At 45.5% G+C, this 26004-nt stretch overlaps 1 protein-coding gene across 3 annotated transcripts in view; it reads left to right on the top strand.

The window, feature by feature from the left end:
* The window catches only part of KHDRBS3 (KH RNA binding domain containing, signal transduction associated 3), a 114511-nt gene extending 98708 nt beyond the window's left edge, over positions 1-15803 (top strand). Inside the window, exons 8-11 of one of the 3 annotated variants that reach the window (XM_077932722.1) lie at positions 2662-2720; positions 9647-9796; positions 11337-11396; positions 15566-15803. In XM_077932722.1, the coding sequence (XP_077788848.1) occupies positions 2662-2720; positions 9647-9738 (151 nt within the window). In that variant the 3' untranslated portion in view covers positions 9739-9796; positions 11337-11396; positions 15566-15803. Of the gene's footprint in view, positions 1-2661; positions 2721-9646; positions 10889-11336; positions 11397-15565 lie in introns of all 3 variants that reach the window. The other 2 variants (XM_077932721.1, XM_028736109.2) reach the window with 2 other exon arrangements.
* The last annotated feature ends 10201 nt before the right edge of the window (positions 15804-26004 follow it).

The following is a 26004-nucleotide window of genomic DNA, read 5'->3' as shown; positions in this document are numbered from 1 at the left end:
TGAAAACATACCTCAGGAGAATAATAGACTCATTGAACATCCATTTTTCCCCCTAGGCCTGGTAGGTGAACTCCTGGCCAGGATGCACCCCTTAAATTATCCCTGTGGCCAGCTAGGTATATTTCGGTTGTGCCTCACTTTATCTTGCCACCTTCCATAATGTTTCCATATTTAAGAAGTAGCCAGGTTCATTTCAATCTGCCTGCAAAATGAAGGCTTACAGGAGCACAATTCAATTACGTGTTGTGTGGGCTGAGAAGGGTACACAGAAATGCAGGCCGCACCTGAGCAAACAGCTCCAGCCACCTCGCGTTATAACTTTCTGATGTGGTTATTGGTGCTGAAGGGTCTGCCTGCTAATAAAGTTTTGAGGATTTCCCCCCGCCCTCCAGATACCTTCAATGTAAATAAGCGAATTTTCCCTTCCCACCAAGGATTATTGGTTTTGCTGTTTACATGCCATGAAAGGCAAGTCGCTTTCGGTTTAACAGGCACTTAGGTTTGTAAAATGAAGCCCAGCCAAAGTAATTCTGACAGGATTGACAGGTAAGGGGATGGGGGCTCAGCTGCGTTCAGGCCTGCAGACGTGATGAGTGGTACAATAAGTAATCGGATACTGTATGGAGCGATAGCAAATGTCAGTATAAAATTCTCTTATCAAAATATGAGTGTCCATTGGGCGGGGGGGGGGTTGCTTTCGTGGAATTAAAAAGTGATGCTGCAACATGCCCTCCTATAAAGATTTTTGGTGGTCCTTTTGATCTGGCTATGTTTCTGGAAACCTTCTTTGGGTTTCCTCAGTGAGGAGATGGCTTGGAGGAAAGATTGTCCACAATTATCAATCACCCTCCATTTAATGCGCATCCTCTAGAGCACGCATGTCCAACTTGAGATCTACTCCCACTATAAAAAAAACTGGCAGTGATCTACCAAAGTTGTTGAGCTTTTATTAGGAAGTCAACATTGTTGGTTGTTGGGAAGGGTCCCACGATCTACCAGTAGATCGCAACGGCCCTGCTCTCTTATCTCAATTAGCTGGGTGAAGAGACAGAAAATGTTGCCAGTCAAGGCCAAGTCATAATAGACCAGTTAGCCGCTTGACCCAACAGCATGCAAGAGCCCCTCTGTTTCTTTCTAATGTGCTTGGAACAACTTGCCTTTGTGAACCAATTTGTCCACTAATTGCAGAATAATTCAGATCAGCAAAGCAGGTATAAAAAGGCCTTTCTCTTTTCCTCATTAAGAGGCCAGAGATGGAGGACTTTTGTGCTGTGACCTCCCATCAATGGCACCACCCTCCCATGGTGGTTTGTCTGGCTGCTTCCCATTATGCGCCAGATGAAAGCCTTTTCATTCTCCCAGGCTTTTAGAGTATTGCAAAACGTAGCTGATCGCTTCTGTTTCATCTGCCAGTGGTTTTTATCGCGTGTTTTTTGTTGTTATCACGTGTTGATGGATTAAATTTGTGAACTGCTTTGGACCCAATTCTGGTAAAACAAAACCAAACCACACAAACATATTTCAGCTGACCTGGCTTCGTGTAAAACATCTTGAACCCCTTATGAACATAATACAGTGGTACCTCTGGATTCGAATGGGATCCAATCCAGAGCCCCATTCGCATCCACAGCAGAACGCAACCCGCGTCTGTGCATGTGCGGGTTGCGATTCGCCACTTCTGTGCATGTGCGTGACATCATTTTGAGCATCTGCGCATGTGCGAGCGACGAAACCTGGAAGTAATGCGTTCCATTACTTCCAGGTCGCCGCAGAGCGTAACCTGAAAACGCTCAACCTGAAGCGACTTTAACCCGAGGTATGACGGTAGAGCTATTTTACACTGAGCCACATGATCGCTCCACCCAGGCCAGAACTGTCTGTTCAGCTGGGAAATGGATCTCAGAGGGTAAAATATTCCCAAGCCCTGTTCAATGAGACCCCCACTTTGGGATGGTTATGTAGGCAATGGAACCTAGGACTTTCTGTATGCAGTGCAATGGCCCTTATCCCTGAGCAGTAGCCCAAGTTTGGGCCAAGGAACATCCCAATTTTTATTTTTATTTTAAAAATGTGTGGCTAGTAATGTAATTCAATAGACCCAGGGCAATGTATATTTTAGTTGCATAAATAATTTCTATGCCAGTTTACAATTCTGCTGGGGAGGTGGAGGTTGGGGGGCGGGAGGAAGGATCTATGCAATTATAAAAAATTGGTGATGGGCAGGGAAGGGAAGATGTTCCAGGGTGGGAGAGGAAAGGAAAGCTCCCAGGTGGAAACTAGAATGGTCCACCACTCTCTGTGTGAGATAAGGCTTAAGAGCATTCTGTTTTTATTTAGATTAGTTCATTTTTAATTGTATTACGAAAAGCGTTAAAAAAAATTTATGGATTTTTTTTTATCAGTCACCTCTGTGCAGGGGTAGCCAGCATGGTGTCTTGCAGATAGCCATTGGTCAGTGGTGATGGGAGTTGTAGTCCATCCACATATGGAGAGCACCACATAGGTGACCCCTGCCCAGGTAGCAGGTTCGGCATTGGTTTTTGAGTGGGCAGGGGGAACCCGGCTGCAAAAAGCAGCTTCTCACAAGCTCTTGTGAGTTGTGTTCCTGCTGTATCGCAGTTCTTTTATTAACAGCTGGGTTGTTTTTCTCTTTCCAAACAGTGGTGGCGATTACTATGATTACGCCCATGGCCTGAGCGACGACACATACGATTCTTACAGTGAGTAACTTTAATGTTCTGGGAGAAGCGAATTTCATGTAAAAAGAGAACGGTTCTCAGGCATTTTGAATTTGCCGCCTTGCATGAAAAAGAAAAATCTGCTCTCACTCACATCTGCACACTACAAGACACCGTTTCCACCGAAGCGGCAGATTTCATTGTGCATGCCATGGAGGAAGTCGGTAGAGAAACGTTTTTCTCCGTCGTTCATAATACTAGAACCCATCCCAGGATAGGCCAAAGAAGCTGAACATTCAGAATCGCAGGCAGCACACCAGTTGCTGCAGAGTATGAGCGAGAGAGGTCTTTTGCCTTCTTGTCCTGTTAGTGCACTTCTTGTCAACATCTGGCCAGTCAGTGTGAGAGCAGAATGCAGGACCAGACAGGCCTTGGTCTGATCCAGCAGGGCATTTTTGTGTTCTCACTGTCTGGAGTTCTCCTGTCTTGCAAATGCTTCTTTCACTTTGCCTTGTTGCCATTTACTGACTGCCCCCCACCCAACATGGTAGTTTCCTACTCGTGCATGAACACACACACAGCAAACAGTCTGGCCTGTGTACAATATCAGCTAGACAAACTTTAGCATAGCCAACAGGTGCCTCCCAATTTATGGTGCTGTGTTTCATTTCATCAGTAGCGCTGAGCCAAGTCAGGTATCTCCGAAAGTCCCCAACAAAGAGCTTAACGGAGCTCAGCTCACTGGTTTCTCCTTCCATGTTGCTGCTGCTACTATTCACCTCCTTTTGATATCCCTGGGAGACTGCAAACATGTGCTAATATAAATAATGTTATTAATACCCACACATACATCCATACGCTGTATATAATAATGTTTTTAAAGTAATACAGTGGTACCTCGGGTTACATACACTTCAGGTTACAGACTCTGCTAACCCAGAAATAATACCTTGGGTTAAGAACTTTGCTTCAGGATGAGAACAGTTTCAGGTTAAGAAGAAGAAGAAGAAGAGTTTGGATTTGATATCCCGCCTTTCACTCCCTTTTAAGGAGTCTCAAAGCGGCTAACATTCTCCTTTCCCTTCCTCCCCCACAACAAACACTCTGTGAGGTGAGTGGGGCTGAGAGACTTCAAAGAAGTGTGACTGGCCCAAGGTCACCCAGCAGCTGCATGTGGAGGAGTGGAGACTCGAACCCGGTTTCCCAGATTATGAGACTACCGCTCTTAACCACTACACCACAGCGGCAGCGGGAGGCCCCATTAGCTAAAGTGGTGCTTCAGGTTAAGAACAGTTTCAGGTTAAGAACGGACCTCCAGAATGAATTAAGTACGTAACCAGAGGTACCACTGTACAAGCTTTAAAAAAGTGCACAGGGGAGAGAAGCCTCAAGGACTTTTTTTATCATCAGGGTTTCCCAAACTTGGGTCCAGCTCTTTTTTGGGCTACAACTCCCATGATTCTTAGGTAGCAGGACCAGTGGTCAAGGGATGATGGGAGTTGTAGTTCAAAAACAGCTGGAGACCCAAGTTTTGGGAACACTGTTCTAAATCCTGATAGAGGGCAAGGCGTAAGGAGAGATGAACATGTGCATATTCAGTTTCACATATTTACGCTTCATTTCAGTTGATAGAGGAGGACTTAAGCTAAAGGATACACGTAAGAGGAGCCATTTGAGGTAGGGATTAACAAACAGAGAGAGTAGCCGAATTCTCCCAGTTGTGGAATGAATTGGCCATGGGCATAGAATGGGACGCGGGTGGCACTGTGGGTTAAACCACAGAGCCTAGGACTTGCCGATCAGAAGGTCGGCGGTTCAAATCCCCACGACGGGTCGAGCTCCCGTTTCACAGTCCCAGCTCCTGCCAACCTAGCAGTTCAAAAGCACGTCAAAGTGCAAGTAGATAAATAGGTACCGCTCCAGCGGGAAGGTAAACGGCGTTTCCGTGTGCTGCTCTGGTTGACCAGAAGTGGCTTAGTCATGCTGGCCACATGACCCGGAAGCTGTACGCCGGCTCCCTAGGCCAGTAAAGCGAGATGAGCTCCACAACCCCAGAGTCGGCCACGACTGGACCTAATGGTCAGGGGTCCCTTTACCCTTTACCTTTATAGAACAGGTGTGTCATGATGTCTGAGAACCTGCCCTCTAGCTTCTGGGTATACCAGGCCGCTGCCTGCGTCTCCTTGGCTCGAGCTGGTGTGTCTGGATGTATGAAAGCGCCCTTGACCTCATTCTTAACTCAAGTTCCTTGCTGAATATTTTTAACGCTTCTCACTTGGCCTGCGGGGTTTCTCCCAACCCCCAGTGCTTTAGTTTTGCTTTTCTGCGCCACTTGAACGAATTCGAGGAGGTAGGTCATTAAACAGAGGTTATATATATAAAAAAGGTGCTTTAGGTAGACAGAAGGGAAAAAGAGGAGCTGGGGTTCTTGTTGGTAAAGAATAATTTCCAGAGCAGAATCCACATGCTACCCGACGGAGATTAATTAAAAACAAACACGCACGCGCGCCGGAGTGCAGAGGTGACAGGTTTAATTAAAGAAACCTGTGTCGGATTAGACACACAAAGCATGTTAAGAGACACCTTTGCTTTGGGGATAACGTTAAACCTTTGGCTGGAGACCAGAGCGGCTCAGGATCCGACCTGTCACGAGGCCGGGCACCCCTCCCCGTCTTGCCGCAAATGACACCCTCATGACTTGCCTGCTGTCAGAGCAGGTGTCTCACAATTTCCCCCGCTTAATGGATGTTGCGACACTTTTTCAGCGGCAAGTCTGGAAACCCGTTTCTGGGGACACCTTTGAAGTATGCTTGGTGCTTAAAATAAATAAATAAATAATACCCACCGCACCTCCCACCTGAAGCGACCGGGACCCCCCGCTTGGGTTTGTTTGTCATAGTAAATCGTTCTACCACACAGGCTGCCTGCATGTCACAGGCTTAAATGTCCGCAAGTCACCTTGAGGGGGAGCAGCCGATTACACGATAGTATCAAAAGGGAAAGACTGCTTTAAGCCTCCTCCTCACCCCCCTCGCAACATGCTAAATTGGTCTCCACGGACTTGCATAGCTTTGATCGTTTTCATGCTTCGGCATTAAAATGAGCTGCCTGGCAGCAGGAGGCCTGGCTTCAGCTTGCCTCGTGATGGCGAAACGTTTCAGCAAAGAGGCCTGCAATGGGCTTAATGCAAACACAGAAAGCAAGATTTGCCGTCTTTCCCTGCTTCCGAAGTGATATCTAAATGAAGGGTGGTCTGGAAGTTCCCATTGGTTCAAAATGTCTGCATTCAGATGTAATAATAATAATAATAATAAATAATATTTAGACCCTGCCCATCTGGCTGGGTTGCCCCAGCAAGTCTTCCAACACATATAAAAACATAATAAATTAACACCAAAGATTAAAAGCCTCCCGACACAGGACTGCCTTCAGATGTCTTCTAAAAGTTGTACAGTGGTACCTTGAGTTACATACACTTCAGGTTACAGGCTCCGCTAACCCAGAAATAGTACCTCGGGTTAAGAACTTCAGGTTAAGAACAGTTTCACGTTAAGAACGGACCTCCAGAGCGAATTAAGTACGTAACCAGAGGTACCACTGTATAGCTATTTATCTCCTTGACATCTGATGGGATGGCTTTCAACAGCTGAGAAGGCCCTCTGCCTGGTTCCATGTAGCTTCACGTCTCGCAGTCAGGGAACCACCAAAAGGCCTTTGGAGCTGGACCTCAGTGTCCGGGCTGAAAGATGGGGGTGGAGACGTTCCTTCAGGTATACTGGGCCGAGGCCGTTTAGGGCTTTAAAGGTCAGCACCAACACTTTGAATTGTACTTGGAAACCTACTGGGAGCCAATGTAGATCTTTTAAGACCGGTGTTAATTTGGTCCCAGCGGCCGCTCCCAGTCACCAGTCCACCTCCCGCATTCTGGATTAGTTCTAGTTTCCGAGTCACTTTCAAAGGTAGCCCCACAGAGAGTGCATTGCAGTAGTCCAAGCAGAAGATAGTCCATAGCATGTAATCAAAAGCCTTTAACCAACCTTGCCCAGTCCGGTGTCCTCCAGATCTTTTTGAGCATAACTCTCAGCAGCCCCTGCCATCATGGCTGGGGCTGATGGAAGATACAGGCCTGGAAGGCACAAGGTTGAGAAGGTTGCCTTAGCAGGAGTTAAGCATATGCAGTATGGGCACACAGCCCATTTTGCTGCTGCCTTAGCCAAGCAGGGAACCAAACCACAGAATACGTCTGAACCCAGAGCATGGAGAGAAACGATGTGTGCATCTTAATGCATAAGGCTAAGCCCAGCCATGCTGCGATTCATTTCCCTTTTCCAATAAGGGAGGAGTGAAGAGAGAAAGCTCAGGCTATGTGCATAGGATGTTTTTGTTTAATTATAGCGACTGCCTCTTTGTTAATGCAGTCGTCGTAGCTGCCAGCTTTGATCTGAGGCTGATAGAATGGATCTTGGTACACTCATTAATCCTCTACCAGTTTCGTTAGTTGCCAGTTCGTCTCCGGGCTCAATTCAAAGTGATGGTTTTGACCTTTAAATGGTCTGGGACCAGAGAATCTCAAGAAACACACACACAAATACACACACACCAAAAACAACCCGCCTGAAAGCTACACGCTATCTCTGAGGTTTTTATGTAGCTCCCCAAAAGGTCAAGGGCACATTCAAGACAGGAAAAAATACTGGGGGTGTGAAGCAGGGTTAGAATCATAGAGTTGGAAGGGTCCCGAGGGTCATCTAGTCCAACCCCCTGCAGTGGTGAGGGGCGTGTCCTGAGGAGGGGCGGGGAGGCTATATTTCAACCCCTAGACCTGAGGTCCCGTAGTCCTCACCTACTCCTTCACACTGAATGGAACAAAAAATTGCCTTACAAAAATAGACACCCCTGCTGTGCTTTCTGGAAACTGGTATTCAGAAGCCTACAGGTGAAACTCGAAAAATTAGAATATCGTGGAAAAGTTCATTTATTTCAGTAATTCAGCTTAAAAGGTGAAACTAATATATGAGCTAGACTCATGACATGCAAAGCGAGATATGTCAAGCCTTTATTTGTCATAATTGTGATGATTATGCCATACAGCTGATGAAAACCCCAAATTAACAATCTCTGAAAATTAGAATATTGTGGAAAGGTGTAGTAGCTATTCAATCCATAACACCTGCAATGGGTTCCTGAGCCTTTAATTTTTCGAGTTTCACCTGTACTGGCCTCACTCACGGACACAGAGTATAGCCAAGGCTAGTAGCCATTGATAGGCTTTTCTTCCATGAGTTTGTCTAATCCTCTTTTAAATCCCATCCACGTTGGTGGCCATCACTTTGGGGGGGGGGGGGGTGAATGTGTGAAGTACTTTCTTTCATCTGCCCCTGAATCTCCCAACATTCAACTTCACTGGATGCCTAGAAGTTCTAGTGTTACTAGAGAGGAAGGAAATCTTTGCCTGTTTCCTCCATGTCATGCATAATTTTTGTAAAATTCCATTACGCAGCTTTTCTCAAAACTACAAAGTCCCCAATGCTGCAAACTCTTTGAGGGAGTCGCTCCACCCCCTCGGATCATTTGGGTTGCCCTTTTCCGAACCCTTCTCCCACTCTGCAATAACCTTTTTGAGGGGAAGCGACCAGTGTGAGCACACCTTGGATTTGTGTAACGTTTGCTGTTTTGCTCAGGGCCGCCTTTAGCAGATGCGGCGCTGGGGTGCAAATATCGGCCCAGCGCCCCCAAATTACCACGGATAGTGTTGGGGTGGCCGTAGCTGCGCACTGCCAGCCATCCGGGGGGGGGCGTGACTCTCTCCCATGCCGCTGCAGGAGAGCGATTCCCCCAGAGGCTTGGGAGTGAAGTTGCACCCCTCCTAAGCCTCCATGGGAGGAGAGCGCAGCTTCCCTCCCAAGCCTCTGGGAGGATCGCTCTTCTCCCGAAGAGGCTTGGGAGGAAAGCCTCACACCCGCCAGCCTTACGGTTGGCTGGGCACAGTTGGTGGGCGTGCAGGGAAAGGGGAGGCCGCCGGCAAAGCCGCGCAACTCCCTCACTTGCTGGGGCACCCCTGAGAGGCCGGCGCACTGGCGCGACACACCACTAAGCCTTATGGGAAAGGCGGTTCTGGTTTTGCTGCCCGCTCGCACAGTTTAGATAGGTCCTTTTGTTTCAACGAGGCTAAGCAGTTTAGTATCATTAGCAAACATGGCCAGCTCACTGCTGACTCCTAACTCTAGACCAGGGTTTCCCAAACTTAGGAGTCTCCAGCTGTTTTTGCACTACGATTCCCTCGGCCCAGTATACTTGAAGGAGTGTCTCCACCTCCATCGTCCTGCCTGGACACTAAGGTCCAGCACTGAGGGCCTTCTGGCGGTTCCCTCATTGCAAGAAGCCAAGTTACAGGGAACCAGGCAGAGGGCCTTCTCGGTAGTGGCACCCGCCCTTTGGAACGCCCTCCCACCAGATGTCAAAGAGAAAAATAACTACCAAACTTTTAGAAGACATCTGTTTAGGGAAGCTTTTAATGTTTAATAGGTTATTGTATTTTAGTGTTTTGTTGGAAGCCGCCCAGAGTGGCTGGGGAAACCCAGCCAGATGGGTGCGGTATAAATAATAAATTATTATTATCATGATCATCATCATCATCATCCCTGACCACTGGACCTGCTAGCTATGGATGATGAGAATTGTAGTGCAAAAGAAGCTGGAGACTCCCAAGTTTGGGAAACCCTAGTCTAGAAGGTTTATGAACAACTTAAAAAGCACAGGTTCCAATACTGATTCTTTTTTGGGGGGGCTCTACTTTCTGCACCCCTCCTTCAGGAGTTCTGTCTGTTTATTCCTTCTCTCTGCCTGCTCCCCTGTCTAGAGTTGTGCCACTGAGCTATGCCCCTTTGCCACCCTTTTCCTCCCCCAAAAAACAAGCCGCAGATCTATTTAGGAGAAGCCTGAACCATGTTTACGCTTCCTTATTTCAGGACAGGAAGAATGGACCAGTTCAAGACACAAGGCACCTTCAGCAAGGACAACAAAAGGAGGCTACAGAGAACAGCCATATGCCAGATACTGATTACACTGTCTGATGTTGTGAAATACCCAATCTCCACCAGTCCTGTATACTGTTCAAAGTAATTTTTTTCTATGAACAATCCCTTTTTATTAAAATCAAAGTGCTTAATCTGAATGGACGGACTGAGCTTAATCTATTTTTTGCTGAATGAAAAGCCTGGACAGGAAGACACGTTGAAACGCGGAACTTTGTTATTTCCAGATTGTATTCGGGCGGGTGGGGGTGGGGGGAGAACCGATAGGTGATCAAAACAAACAAAAAAGAGAGACAGAGAAAATATAACCTTTGATTAACTAGTGTTAAAAACAGCTAGGTTTATTAAATATGTTAATCCATGATTTTAACCTAAGCGTAACCTTTTATTTTAAAGGTTTTCGACAATTTAGTTCTTCTAGTTTTTATCTTTCAACCATTTTGCTAGTCTTTCTCTTTGCAAACCTACGTAAAAAGGGAGGCAGATCACAGATGCAAATAATGTGGTATTTTGTAACTTGAGTCTTGAAATGTTCTGTAGTGTTAAGCAAAGATTACTCTTGCTTGATACTAAATAAACTTTTGAAAGAAAAATCAGTGTGTGTGAGAGTATGCATTATTTATTTAAAAACCTTCATAAATAGTAGTAACCAGGGAGGGAGTGATTTTTAACAACGATCAATATTAAATTGCTCCTACTAAAACACTGTACAACTACTTGCTTTTTTAATAAAATGGTATAAACCTAAAGGTGCATTTCATTATATTATAGATATATATATATATAGATATATACATATATTTATTCACCTATACACAATATAGACTTAAAGGCTTTTAAAGGAGTTATCCAAATGGTATCGATCTACTGGATTTCCACATTTTTTAAAAAACAAATTATTGGTTTAAAATAGTTAATGCTTTTTCTGAAACAATAAATTAAAAAAAACAACAACACCTGTGACTTAGTTTTCATCTTGTTGAGCATTTCTTCACTTAGTGCAACTTCGGAATTTTTGTTTGTTTTTTGAGAATTTTGGTACCTTAATGACCACCTCACTCCGTGCTGGAAGCAATAAACACAAAGCTTTTAAAGACTTTCTGACTTGACTAATTGAGGTCGCTTTCGTCAGAGGCAGAGGATGTGTAACCCTTAAAACGGTCTTCATTTGCAAAGGTAAATAAATCAAATAAGATTTTAATCTCACTTAATTTATCTTAATATAACCAATAAAAGCAGGGAAGGGTACAAATTAGCAAATTCTATTTTAGATTATAGAAAAGGGAGGCTTTAAGATCACCACCTAAAATTTCATATTAAAAAGCTTAATTTGTTCTAGTCATCTAAAAAGCCTTAGTTCGGTCAGTGTAATTGGAGGAAATTATTCCCTATTAAACAAATGTAAAACCTCATAACTAGTAACTTGTAATCCTAGAATTTATGGACAACTAATGTAACTAAGAACTTAAAACATTACAAATGTGTGTTTTTCCCCCCTAAAGCTTTTTCGTAATTGTTGGTTTGATGTCTTTTAATAATGATAACTATGAACTGCTACCTATTTTAGATTTTTTAGAATTATGGGGTGTTTTAGTTAGTAAAAAGAAATCTTTTCTCTTGTCAGGAAACACTGAATGCCAGGGGAAGCCAAGAAGATTAAAAACATGTTTCTGTTGACGCATTGGTAGGTACCTGTGCTTATTTTTAAACTTGATTAATGGTATGCTGGGGGGAAATATCTATAACTAGTAAACGACATTTCAATCTGTTTTGCATCTTACAATGGAAATGGAATAAGCCTATATACTAAATTCTGTTCCTCGGGGCTCGGGTGAGATACTGCATTGGTATCCTGTTTTCGGATAACATGCCAAACTGTCATTCCTCACTTGAGTCTATTGTAAGCCATGGTTTGGGAGGGAATGTCAAGCGAAAATGCCACATGACATATTAGAGCTGGTTTGCAAACCATTTTTACAGCGATTGCTCCGCCTCCAAAATTTGTGCAAGTGGGAACTGAATTTGTGAAGTTGTCTGTATAGATGGAACTGTTTTTTATTTGTGTTTACACTTGTTTTATGGTTTGTAGCTGTTTTTTTATCTTTGATTGTTCCAATCCACCCTGCGGCTTTTTGGGGAAGGGAGGGTAGGAAAGCGAACGAAGTGTGTGATTTGATGCCTGGCATGGGGCAAGTAATGACCTGAGTCAGCCAAAGGGGGGTTTCCAGGCACCGCCGATCCACTGCTCAGCAGTGACCACATACCCCTGTGCAAGGCAGAACCACCAGCTGGTTGTTGGGTCTTGTCCAGACTCCTGCAATGCACCCTACAAGATACTGTTAAGTCCAGTCACAGACAACTCCGGGGTTGCGGCACTCATCTCGCTTTATTGGCCGAGGGAGCCGGTGTTCAGCTTCCGGGTCATGTGGCCAGCATGACTAAGCTGCTTCTGGCAAACCAGAGCAGCACATGGAGACGCCGTTTACCTTCCCGCCGGAATGGTACCTATTTATCTACTTGCACTTTGATGTGCTTTCGAACTGCTAGGTTGGCAGGAGCAGGGACCGAGCAATGGGAGCTCACCCCGTCGCGGGGATTCGAACCGCCGACCTGCTGATTGACAAGCCCTAGGCTCTGTGGTTTAACCCACCGCGCCACCCTGCAAGATAGCACTCTGCAAAAAAAGGTACCTTCCAGTGTGTCAAACTTGGACCCCAACAGTTAGGGGAGATAACAGTCTGGCTCACTGGCCAGACAAATTTGCCCACCCCTGTTTTGGTTGCACACTTGGTAGAAATGCACTCATCTCATTCCATAAAAATAGATTGCTGTTAACCAGCTAGCCAGACCATCTAACGAGCTGTTTTCACATCCTATCTCTGTGTTAGGGCTGTGCTTTAAAAATTTACGCACCAAGGAAAGCTCAGTTCTGTGGCTTCTATCAATTCTGCTACCTCTTCCTTTTACGTATGCTGTTTCTTCCTTGGGTATCTGCGGGGAAGGAACTATTAATTAATTTATTTCCTGTCCTTCATCCTAGAGTTGGGTTGCAACCTTAAAGCGCGCTATTAAAAGAACAGTTCAAAACAAAAAATAATAAAAAAAATGGGTCCCGACTTCTTTCTCTGGAAGCTGTAGGTGAAAGGCAGTGTTACCATTGACACTTTGGAGAGACAGCTGCAGTGCTAACCGCTGCTAGTGCATTTTGAACAGCCAATATATGTGGTGTTTGCCAAACACCCTGGATTGGTGTTAGTCTAATAGTCAAAGCAGGGACATGGGTGGTGCTGTGGTCTAAACCACAGAGCCTAGGGCTTGCCGATCGGAACTTTGGCAGTTCGAATCCCCGCGACGGGGTGAGTTCCCGTTGCTCGGTCCCTGCTCCTGCCAACCTAGCAGTTCGAAAGCACGTCAAAGTGCAAGTAGATAAATAGGTACCACTCCAGCGGGAAGGTAAACGGCATTTCCATGCACTTCTCTGGCTTCGCCAGAAGCGGCTTAGTCATGTTGGCCACATGACCCGGAAAAACTGTCTGCGGACAAATGTCGGCTCCCTCGTCCAGTAAAGCAAGATGAGTGCCACAACCCCAGAGTCATTCACGACTGGACTTAACTGTCAGGGGTCCTTTACCTTTTTTAATAGCCAAAGCAGACTAATCCCCAGGGAGCATGGCTGTGTGGAAACATCCTAAGAAGTTGAGTCAGGAGAGCACAAAACTCTTGATCTCAGAATTCTGGGTTCAAGCCCCACGTTGGGCAAAATATTCCGTCGTTGCAGGGGGTTTGGGCTGGATGACCCTTGTGGGTCCCTTCCAAATCTACAATTCTACGATTCTAAGCCAAGGTTCAGATCTCACTTGGGAGACTCTTGTGGGTCCTTTGAATAAGAATGGATTCACCCATGCATGCCTACTTTCCTTATTGCAGTAGAACATGTGAACTGTCTCTGTTTCTGTTCAAGAATCATAGAATTGTAGTATCTAGTCCAACCCCCTGCAATGCAGGAATCTCAGCTAGATCATACATGACAGATGGCTATCCACCCTCTGCTTACAAACCTCTAGGAAGGGAGAGTCCTCCTCTTCGGGGAGTCTGTTCCACTGTCGAACAGCTCTTACTGTCAGACAGTTCTTCCTGATGTTTAGTCAGAATCTCCTTTCTTGTAACCAGAAGCCATTGGTCTCCGGAGCCTCTGGAAGAGGGGACAACAAGTTTGCTCCTTCTTCCTCGTGACAGCCCTATAGATATTTAAAGAAGAAGCAAAATGATAAGACAACTTGGCATTTGGTGTTTCACCTGGGATGGCTGTTTGCACATGAAAGCCATCACTTGAGGTTGAAGACATGATATAATGCAAGCATGTGATAACTTGGCCTAAATTCACCCCCATAACCTTAAAAATGCTGGCAGTCACTTGAACCAGACATTGCTCCCCAACCTAAGAAACGTTTTTTAGTCTTGCAGGGTTTGATCTGTTTCTGAATCCTTAAGTGTGTGGAAGATTTACATATAAGCAAACTTTAAGCAAACTCTCTTGTGGGAAAAAGTCTAGCATTAAAGAAAGCAGGTTTCTTTTCCTTCTTCCTTGAAAAAGATTTTTTGTGTATTTGTACATCCCAAACAAGATCTTACAGCATCACCTGTGATGGAAACAGTCAGAAGATCAGACTCGATGTTCAGCAAATCTCCATTTCCTCAAAACAGGAATATAGCAACTCTTTGAAACTTAAGCGTTTGAAAGGAGCATGTGTAAAACAATTATTCTGTTTTGGCACAACAGAAAGCCAATCCAGGTCTAAGTTTAATGCTCCAGGACTTTGTTCAGTCAACACATAATTGCTAGATCACAATAATTGCCTTGCCCACCCAGATTCAAGTCCAGCATCCTATTTTCTAGTAACGATGAACCTCTAGAAGAACTACGGGCCCTCCAGATGTTGCTAGAGTGAATCTCCCATCATCCATTGGTGACGCTGGGACTTGGGGCTGATGGGAGCAGGAGCTTAGCAACATCTGGAGATGCTCAGGTTTTTATCTGTCCAGTTACAGGTTCCCAAGCAGGGCCTGATCTTTGCAGTCTTTCCCCCAAAGCCTGGCTCGCATGGGATTAGTAAACCTGTTTCTGGGCTGCACACTTCCCACAACCTCAGTAAGAACTGGGTCTTTAATTCCCTGGTGCCTGTGTCTCAAAGGCATTAAGACTGCTTCTTGAACATTAAGATTTGCTTTTCCTAAAAGCGCTCTGACACTTTCTGTGCACAGAGCAGAATGATGTCTCACTGCAAGTAGAAAACTTGTACATCTCAAACCCCGCTGAGCTTTCTTCCTGAGCTGCTAGACCTTTGTTTTTCTTACATGTCCAGGAAATTAGTTTACGCAAGGAGAAATGTCACCTTCCACCTGCAACCCAAAGTGAAAGGTTCCCCTCTGCTGTTTCATCCTGTTGCATATGCAGGTCAGGCCTGAGCTGATGGCTGTTAAACACCTCTCTGTAGCATTGGTAGGTTTTGCATTTGCTGATTTATGCCGCAGCTGAATGTGCGACAGCTGCAGCCAAGATAGGCCTGTCTGTGGGATATCGCTGCTAGTTTTCATCTCCCAAGCGGGGTGTGAAAAGGGTGTGTTGTTCTCCTCGAAATTTATCTTTAGCCTGTCCTTTGCGATTGGTCATCTCTGCTTCACAGGACACCCACTCACTTGTTTTGTTCTCGGATATAAAAGGTTTCCCCGCATAAATCATTTCTAATTGGTGCTTTCCACCACCTGCAACGTGATCGTCCCCAGAGCGTCCCCAATAATTATTGGTTCCAAGAATATATACATATGTGTGTCTTTTGTTCTGCTGTTTTCCAGGGACTTTGCACGCTCTTACGGACAGATTCGAAACACCCCCCCTCACCGACGTGCCTCAGAAACAATAGCCAGCAGCTCTTTGAAACTCCACTTTGACTTCCTTTTTATGCTACCTGCTGTACCCTAGACTTGACAAGATGTATAGTTTTTCAGACCTCAGTTTTAACTCTATAATAATGTTTATTCATTTACCGCTGTAACTTTGTGAAGACATTAATAAAAGATTTTTTCCGTTTCATTGTCCCGCGCAAAGAAATATTGATTCTTCATATAAGCTTGGGGGAGTCTCTTTCAAACTAGCCCATTACTAAAAAGGGCTTATCAGCTGTGTGTGTGTGTTCACGCAGCAGCTGCTGCTAAGACAAGTAAACCAAAGAATGTTGCAGAAACACTTGTCTAAATGTAAACATACATGCCCAGAGCACAAGCTGGCTAAGGGAGAAGGATTTTGGAATGGGAGGGGGAGCCACACCTGATTTCCTTACTTGTTGGATAAGCAGTCAGGTGACCTAAAATGCTTCTGATTTCCTCATTATGCATGCAAAATGTGCCCGACATATGAGTGCATGCTGCCCCCTGCAAAACATAAGCACATGACAGTTCCTAACTCAAGGTGGGCAGTTATGCAGCTAAGCCTGCATAACTGCAATTCACATACATAGGCTTTCTTCCTGCTCTCCCATTCAGTGGCAGACCTCACTCACGCTGTAACGTGCATTACTCTTCCTGCAAGCTCTTCCTTTGCCAAACTCCTCTGTCAATCCTTCTTGTTCCAACCTCTCTCCACATCGGCAAAGTTGCCTCATTTCACTGTGGCTCCTCCACTGCCCATTCTGCTTTTTATTCTCTGAAGCCAGTGGTACCTCTGGTTACGTACTTAATTCATTCCAGAGGTCCGTTCTTAACCTGAAACTGTTCTTAACCTGAAGCACCACTTTAGCTAATGGAGTCTCCCGCTGCCGCCGCAGCACGATTTCTGTTCTCATCCTGAAGCAAAGTTCTTAACCCAAGGTACTATTTCTGGGTTAGCGGTCTCTGTAAGCTGAAGCGTCTGTAACCTGAAGCGTATGTAACCCGAGGTACCACCGAGGTACCACTGTATTTCTCTTCCCCATAATGCAGACCTTCTCGGCATACCCTTTGCTATCTTTGGCACAGCAGACAACATGTCAGCGTTAATTTCTTAAATCTGAAAAGCTGCAACTTCTACACAACATACTATTCATAGTTGGACTCCAGGGGTGCAGAGTAGACTTTGCAACAGTCTACCTTTCTGCATCAGATTCTTGAGTGATTTACCCCCTTTATTTTTGAGTCAGCCACACTGCCACCCTTCTGCCCTCCATGTTGTAAAGGGGGTACACACACACACCCCAATCCACTTGTTTGTGCTAAGCTACTTCAGGGCAGCCAGAACGAAAGCACGGTGGCGTAGCAGAGAGTGGTAATTATTTGACGCCGTTAATCCAGTCGGTGCAAGCAATCTTGAGGATTTTCCAGCCCTCAGGAGCAGCTTTCTGGAGAAGACGCTGCAGCAGGAAGAAGAAAGTATGGGAACTGCCCATGCCTCTTGCTGATTTTAGCATCTCATTCACCGTAGGGGTGATATTTCCAGTGTCAGAATCGTGTCTCCAGGTGTAGCTTTGCATTGGTGTTTTGAAGCTAGGCCTAAGTGTGCTTAACTTGAATTGGATGCACATTACCCTACTATTTGCCCTTCTTCACTTTTTTGAATGACCTCCAGCGTTTGAATTTTAAATTGTAAGCTCCTTGGGGCAGATACATTTTCCCCCCCCCATTGCTCTAAATAGCGTGCACCTTGATGGTACAATTTAAACAATAATTACTAGGCCTGTAACATTTAATTGATTTCTTTAAAAAAAGGGAGGGGGGGATCACCCAACAGGTTCCTCGATTACTCAGGCTGCAACACGCATGTATTTTTAATGCAAGCAGTTATTAAAAGAGTCCTTTACTCTTTTCTCACATAGAAGAGGGAAACTACACCTCCTATAATGTGTCGGCTTCAACACGCACATGCATCATCCAGACGCGAAAAATAATTAGAATGATTATTTTAATCATGCAAATGTATGCACTTGGGTGACAGCCCTAATGATTGCAACCTCCTAGCGGCTCACAAATCTCAAGTTTTAAGAACCACTTTAGATGTTAGTCTGTGGTTAGTGCTGAAAAGTCTTTCCTCATACGGGGAATCCATGTAATGGAATGTTTTAGCAGCGCAGTCTACTCAAAAGTAAGTCCCGTTGAGTTCAATGGAGCTTAGGCCCCAGGTAAACACATAGGATTGGAGCCCCACATCTCCTGTGAGGACCATTCTAAGGTCATAGACCAGGCAGGAAGGACCTGTGGTTCTCCAGGTCTTGTTGGGAAACCAATTTCCATCAGCCCAAACTGCATGTCCAATGATCAGAGGTGATGGAGGTTGGAGACAGCAGCAACATCTGACAGGCCATAGGTTCCCTGGCCCAATCATACACCAGCAACAATAGAGCTTTGACCCGCGAAGCATTTGTGGTTGACCGTTCCACATGTTTAGACCACAACTCGACCTACATCAGTAGCTTTTAAACTATGTGGGAGGCAAAGCTTAAGGCAGCCCTAATTCTCTGAAGGAGTATAAGCTGATTTGCTGCAGCACTTCAATATACGCAAAGCAGTTCCAGGCTGTACAAAATGATTGTATTTATGGCAGCCGTGCACACTTGTGAAGTGTGAACAGACACACATCCTTAGCACATCCAAATAGATGCACAAGGGAGCCAATAAACATGAGTGTTTAAGCCTGTATGCCTTCATTTACACCAGGCATGGCCAAACTTGGCCCTCCAGATGTTTTGGGACTACAACTCCCATCATCCCTAGCTAACAGGACCAGTGGTCAGGGAGGATGGGAATTGTAGTCCCAAAACATCTGGAGGGCCAAGTTTGGCCATGCCTGATTTACGCTGTTTGCTGTTGGTCCCCCACAGTTTCCCAAAAGCAATCACAATTGCAGTGTGCACCTCCTTGAATGTAACAAGCAATTAGGTGGGCAAGAATGTAAGGGATATGTTTTCTCTGACACCAGTAAAAAATGCACATGCTCTTTTTTCATTTGGACAATGTTTGGGGGAAAGGTTACAGCACGCCTGCAACTTATTGGCAGGCTATTAACCAAAGTAGTTAAATAAAGCCTACATGTTCAGTGACTGTGTAAGGTAAAGGTAAAGCTACCCCTGACCATTAGGTCCAGTCATGGACGACTGGGGTTGCAGTGCTCATCTCGCTCTATAGGCCAAGGGAGCCGGCGTTTGTCCACAGACAGCTTCTGGGTCATGTGGCCAGCATGGCGAACCAGAGCAGTGCACGGAAACGCTGTTTACCTTCCCACCGGAGCAGTACCTATTTATCTACTTGCACTTGACATGCTTTTGAACTGCTAGGTGGGCAGGAGCAGGGACCGAGCAACGGGAGCTCACCCCATCGTGGGGATTCGAACCACTGACCTTCTGATTGGCAAGCCCTAGGCTCTGTGGCTTAGACCACAGGACCACCCGCGTCCCTGTGAGTGACTGTGTACCAGACCACAAAATATGTACACCTTTGGTTTTTCTAGAATGGCAATCGGGAGGAGGCAAGGCTCAGGAGTAAACTACACAAATCCAGAGCGGAGTCCCTAAGGCAGCTGGATGACACCTTGCACATTTTCTTCCAGCAACTTTTGCAGCCAAGCTGGTGCAAAATGCATTGCTCTGATTTCCTTTGGACCACATCAGCAAGGCAAAGAGGAGGGTCTTGTCGTCTGGGCAGCCCAGGACCTCCAAACACATTGCCCTGGCTTGCGCCCCAGAGAAGGTCTCTTCGGTGCAGCCTTTTATATTTTTATTGGTGGGCAAGCTGGAAAGATTTGTGCTGCCCCTTCTCCACCGTTCAGCAAGGCATGCCTAGCAGTTTGTTCTCTGCTTTCCACCCCAAAGTAGAAAATGCAAAGTGAGAAAAGGACCCTGGGGAGAACAGATCGGAAATAGTTTTTTCCTTTAAAGCACTGTTAAGGAATTTGTTAAACTGAAATAACTTGTGTCTGCAAGCACGGCCCTATAGAGATCTATGGAGGCACTGTGTTCAGAAATAAGTCGGGCTGTCTCTTATTATCACCACTGGATTCGTGATACTCTGGAAGAAAGAAGTTCTTAAAAGGCAGCTTGTCAGGCCTGAGGATCTTGTCCTCAGCTGGGCCTCCCAAATGCCTGCAGCAAGGCTAGTTAAGGAACTCAAGCCATTCTCCCTTCGGGCAAATGCTTCTAATCTGCTCAGAGAGGATTATAGAAGCCTTGCCTCCTAAAGCTATTAGTCCCTGATGGTGCAATCTGATGTCAAAAAAGACCAGGAGTTTTCTTTGGGTCCAGTGTAGGTTGGCCTGAAAAAGTAGGCTTGCTCTGGTTGTAACTAGAGATGGATGGATCTTTTTATTTCAGTTTCTCACGGTTCCTTATTTTTCAAGTCATAGCATGGTAGAGTTGTTTTGTCACACTTCAGCGTCAATTTGCAATTTATATTTTTTAAAGAAAGTCGTCGTGAAAACCCACCAGCATTTTAGTGCATGTTTCTCTTAATATACTCATTTTTAATGCAGTTTTGCCTATTATGTACGTATTTTTGCAAGCCATTTCCCCTAATATAATGCATGTTTACTGTTGTTTTCACTAGTACATCCATTTTAATGTTCCATTTTTTATTTTTTAATGCACTTTTTGTTTTTTAAAAAATTACATTGAAAAATTGAGAAAAGTGTGACTTTTGAAGTATCACGGTGTTTCAAGTTTGCATATATTTCCAGAAAGAATGAATTAGGCAGCATTGCATTAAAATGCACACTGAACCAAATTTCAAATCCATCCCATAATAACTGCACTCAGCAGCAACAATTTTCTCAATGTATCTATACAAATGAAGCCATGTTTCAGCAATCTGCCCAAATCTGTAGGAACGCCCATCCTATGGAATTTGAATGTGAGGCTTTGCGTAAATTTGACACATGGTTAATGTCTGGTAAGAAGGAAGAGTGCTTGGAAAACCATAGGAAGATAGGAACTTGATAGGAAGAGTGCTTGGAAAACCATAGGATGGGGACATGACACTGGGACAGCTCAGTTGGTAGAGCATCAGACTCTGAATCTCTGGCCTGTGGGTTTGAGTCCCATGTTGCACAAAAGCTTCCTGCATTTCAGGGGGTTGAACTAGAGGTAAAAGTAAAGGACCCCTGGATGGTTAAATCCCGTCAAAGGCAACTACGCGGTTGCGGCACTCATCTCGTTTTCAGCCCAAGGGAGCTGGCGTTTGTCCACAGCTAGCTTTCTGGGTCATGTGGCCAGCATAACTAAACTTCTTCTGGTGCAACGGAACACTGTGATGGAAAACAGAGCGCATGGAAACACCGTTTACCTTCCCACCGCAGTGGTACCGATTTATCTACTTGCACTGTGGTGCTTTTGAACTGCTAGGTTGGCAGGAGCTGGGACAGAGCAATGGGAGCTCACCCCCATCAAGTGGATTCGAACCGCTGACCTTCTGATTGGCAAGCCCAAGAGGCTCAGTGGTTTAGCACCACCCGTGTCCCTAGAACTAGATGATCCTGATGGTCGCTTCCAACTCTACGATTCGATGACTCTGTGACTGATAGACAAGAAGGAGGGAAGATGCTACAGGGCAGGTTACAAAGCAACCTCCATTCTTATCCTTCCCCCACTTTAGCCTTGGAGCCATTTGCAGACTGCCCAAATGCATTTCTACTGCCTTAAGGGATAGACTTTCTTGGGGAAGCGCTGTAGCTCAGTTGTAGACTTGCACGCAGATGGTCTCAGGTTCAATCCCTGGTGTCTCCAGTTAGTAGTAGTAGTAGTAGTAGTAGTAGTAGTAGTAGTAATTTATTATTTGCACCCCAGCCACTCTGGGTGGCTTCCAACAAAGATTAAAAATACATTAAAATGTCACACATTAAAAACTTCCCTAAACTGCCTTCAGAACGTCTTCTAAAAGTCTGGTAGTTGTTGTTCTCTTTGACATCTGATGGGAGGGCGTTCCACAGGGCGGGTGCCACTACTGAAAAGGCCCTCTGCCTGGTTCCCTGTAGCTTTGCTGCTCACAGTGAGGGAACCGCAAGAAGGCCCTCAGCACTGGACCTCAGTTAGGACTGGGAAAGACTTCTGGACTGAGATCCTGGAGTGCCACTGTCAATCAGTATAGACAGTGTTGAGCTAGATGGACCAATGGCCTGACCTGGCATAAGGCAACTTCTTATGGACTGCCCTAGGTTTCTTCTATCCCTCCTTCAACATGGATTGTTGGCCTCTCCCACTGCCTAGAATCCCAGTCATGTCTATTCAGAAGAGCCATAGCTCAGTGGCAGACCATCTGCTCTGCATGCCAAAGTTCTCCGGTTCAAGCCCTGTCATCTCCCAAGGATTGCTGGGAAGGTCCCCTTTCTGAAACCCTGGAAAGCTCCTTCTGATCAATGTGGACAATCCTGAACTTAGAACCTCCAATAGTCTGACAGTATAAGGCTGCTTTCTATGCACCACCCTTGTTTGTTTAAAAGAAAACTGCAGGGTGAATTTCATGGTTTTGTACCAGGCTCTGTGTGCAATTCCATAAAGTGTTTCCCATACTGAACAACTAGGTCTTAAGTACAGAATGAATGAATAAGCCTTTGAATTAAATTAAAACTTAACCAAAAAAATAAAAATCACTTAATCTTCCAAGTGTTTTAATGATGAGGCATCTGGGTTCCGGCTTGTTTTGAGGCAGATTTATCAAAGCCAATTATAGTTCTTTTTAGAACTTACAAAGGAACACGGGAGATCAGGCTCAAATTAAAAAGAAGTGTATCTTTGTTGTTTCCCCCCAAAAAATCCCTTTCAAAACTGTTCTTTGCTTTCGTGTTTTCAAAGGTTGCCATTCACTCATGCCCACAATCTCAAAATCTTTAACCAACGGAGGGGAAGGCATTTGCAAAAATCACAGGTTAGTTGCTCCCTTCTTGTCCTGTCACACATGCAGATGAGTCAAAACATAAAACTCGCTTGCTTTTCCAAGCAATGGAATCGCTTATTATTAAAAGTCCCACAAAAATATCCTGTGGTTTGTATTGATTCCCTGGTTCTCTGAAAAGCAGACTTGGAGACTTTTGGAGTGAGTTTGTTTACTTTATTTACTTCCAATATTTATTGGTTGCTTTTGACTGTCAATGATCACAAGGCAGATTCCAGGGCAATCAATAAAGCAAGGCATCAGTCAAATAATATGGTGTTTAAAACAATAAAAGCTAAAGTTAATAACATAAAACAGCCCTAACAGAACTTACGCAGAATGCCTTCTGAAATAGAAAGACCTTCACTGGGTGCCTGAAATTCAGTGGGGAAGGAGTGCCTGTCTGATCTCAACTGGGAGTCCCACAAAACTGGACCCACAGAAATAATTTGGAGAAGAGGCAAGTAAGAGGGGAGGACATGATAGAAGTTTCTAAAAATCATGCAAGGCATGGAGAAAGTGGAGAAGAGAAAGTTTTTCTCCCTCTTTCACAACCTCCATAATGGAGAGCCAGTGTGGTGTAGTGGTTAAGAGCAGTAAACTCATTGCGATTTGAGGACCCGCCACCCGCTTGAGGATAACAAAAGACACATGGACGCAGAATATTAGGTTAATGGGCTAAAAAAGGCCACAACTTTATTGATTACAGCATGTGAGAGGTATTGGCTTAGGCACTGGATAAAACAACGGAGCGTGACTCCACCCCCTCAGGAAGGGGTGAGTCTAACAAGCCACCAGCAAGGGCGTCGGACAGGATCCATGACCTCCAGATTCCTTTAATGGAATACCCATAAAGTAGAGGGGTAGGCGATGGCCACACCCTGCCCTCCAATACACAAACATATTCCAGCAGCGCAATGAGGTGGAAGCGTTGACGCGGCTGCTTTTGAGGGGCTAAACCCAGCCTCCAAGCCTCCCCCTGATTGGATGGCTGCCAGGGGGTGCAGCGCAGCAACAGGGACTGCAAAGCAGGGGCCGGTGTGCCCCTTGCTAAAGACGGGAAACGGCTCCTCCTCTGGGAGGAGGAGAGGCTTAATCTGGTGAACCAGGTTCACTTCCCCGCTCCTCCACATGCAGCTGCTGGGTGACCTTGGGCCAGTCACACTTCTCTGAAGTCTCTCAGCCTCATTTACCTCACAGAGTGTTTGTTGTGGGGGAGGAAGGGAAGGGAGAATGTTAGCCGCTTTGAGACTCCTTTGGGTAGTGATAAAGCGGGATATCAAATCCAAACTCCTCTTCTCTTCTTCTCCAATGAAGCTGAACATTGGAAGATTCGGGGCAGGTAAAAAGAACGTACTTCTTCAAGTAGTGCAAAGCCATGCTATGAAACTCAGGGGAGGCGGTGATGGCCACCAACTTGGATGGCTTTGAAAGAGGATTAGAATTCATGGGGTAGAAGCCAATGGACGGCTATTAGCCATAACGGCTATGCTCTGTTCTCCACAGCTGGAGGCATCAATGCTTCTGAAAAGCAGCTGCTGGAAACCACAGGAGGGGAGAGGGCTCTTGTGCTCATGCTCTGCTCGCTGGTTTCCCATGGGCATCTGGTTGGCCACAGGATGCTGGAACAGATAGCTCATTGGCCTGGTCAAGCAGGGTGTTCTTATGAATGCACATGGAGGACCACCAGCAAAGACTCCCTTGAATATCTCAGTGGTTTGGCAGGAGGTCCTTACAGTATCCTGGACCCAAGTTCTTAATGGCCTTGACCCTTGAACTTGGCCCAGTAACATGTGTCCAGCCTGTGCAAGCTTTTAAGCCCCTTAAAAAGCCAGTGTGGTTAAGAGTGGTAGACTCGTAATCTGGTGAACCGGGTTCGCGTCTCCGCTCCTCCACATGCAGCTGCTGGGTGACCTTGGGCTAGTCACACTTCCTTGAAGTGTCTCAGCCTCACCTCAGAGTGTTTGTTGTGGGGGAGGAAGGGAAAGGAGAATGTTAGCCGCTTTGAGACTCCTTCAGGTAGTGATAAAGCGGGATATCAAATCCAAACTCTTCTTCTTCCTCTTCTTCTTTTAGATACCACAGGCAGGGTGGCTGTGTGCCCTGCACTACAAAGGGCAAACCTGTATCTGAAGAGCTGGAGGTGACTGTACCATGTGTCCTTCCTTGAATGTATTGATCCGTTCTCATTAAACATACTTAGCCTTTGTCCAAGACAAATGGGAGACCAGAGACCTTTATTTTATTTTATTTAAAAAAGAGAGAAATCCATCACTGCCCTGCTTTGGATTCTTTTTAAAAGCAAACAGTTTTAAAGTCGGAAGATGGAGAAACCACAAGTGGTACTGAAGCAAATGAGATGTATGGAGTCTCTATTTCCTGTTGGCAACATAATGGAGTCCTATTTAATGGGACCCCTGAGATCGAATTAATGGAGGTAGTCAGATTAGACATTCCGTCCACAAAGCTACTTCCATGTTGAGGTTATTTATAAGAAACCAGCACAACCGTGAGCTCATTAGCTTTCTGTTTTCTTCCTCAGTTTTACTCTTAATACAAAGTGCTCAAAAGCGACAAGCTTATTCCAGAGCGACTGGAGATGGGAAAACCCGAAGGAGCTGAATTTGCAAGGAGGAAATTTCCCTTTCAGCCGAGGCTCCTTTGCCCAATGTCAAACCTCGTCTCTTCATACGTGTGGAAGGATAAACTCCTTTGACTCGCCCTCATTGTTCGGCTCTTTAGAAGCCACTCCAAGAAACAGATTGAGAAAGCAATTGGAAACAACAGTCTCCTGACGTTACAACTTCATGATTTTAACATAAATAGCAGTTTGCCAGATTGGCAGGGCCACCTGACCTGTGTTTAAGTGCAGGTTAATGAAGAAGAGGAGCTGAGTAAAGGGTTAGCCATCCGGCAAAGGGTTAGCCATCCATGCTGCGATGCTGGAAAACTAGCAGGTAAGGTAAAGGTAAAGGGACCCCTGACCATCAGGTCCAGTCGTGGCCGACTCTGGTGTTGTGGCACTCATCTCGCTTTATTGGCCAAGGGAGCCAGCGTACAGCTTCCGGGTCATGTGGCCTGCATGACTAAGCCACTTCTGGCGAACCAGAGCAGTGCATGAAACGCCGTTTACCTTCCCGCCAGAGCGGTACCTATTTATCTACTTGCACTTTGACGTGCTTTCGAACTGCTAGGTTGGCAGGAGCAGGGACTGAGCAACAGGAGCTCACCCCGTTGCGGGGATTCGAACCGCCGACCTTCTGATCGGCAAGTCCTAGGCTCTGTGGTTTAACGCACAGCATTAGCCATCCATGCTGTGATGCTGGAAAACTAGCAGGTAGGTAAAGGTAAAGGACCCCTGGATAGCTAAGTTCAGTGAAAGGCGACAATGGCGTTGCGGTGCTCATCTC

Source organism: Podarcis muralis, chromosome 8 (genome assembly GCF_964188315.1).
Source record: "Podarcis muralis chromosome 8, rPodMur119.hap1.1, whole genome shotgun sequence".
In the NCBI taxonomy this organism is placed as follows: domain Eukaryota; kingdom Metazoa; phylum Chordata; class Lepidosauria; order Squamata; family Lacertidae; genus Podarcis; species Podarcis muralis.
The sequence above is the reverse complement of the archived record's forward strand: the minus strand, read 5'-3'. Positions and strand labels throughout refer to the sequence as shown.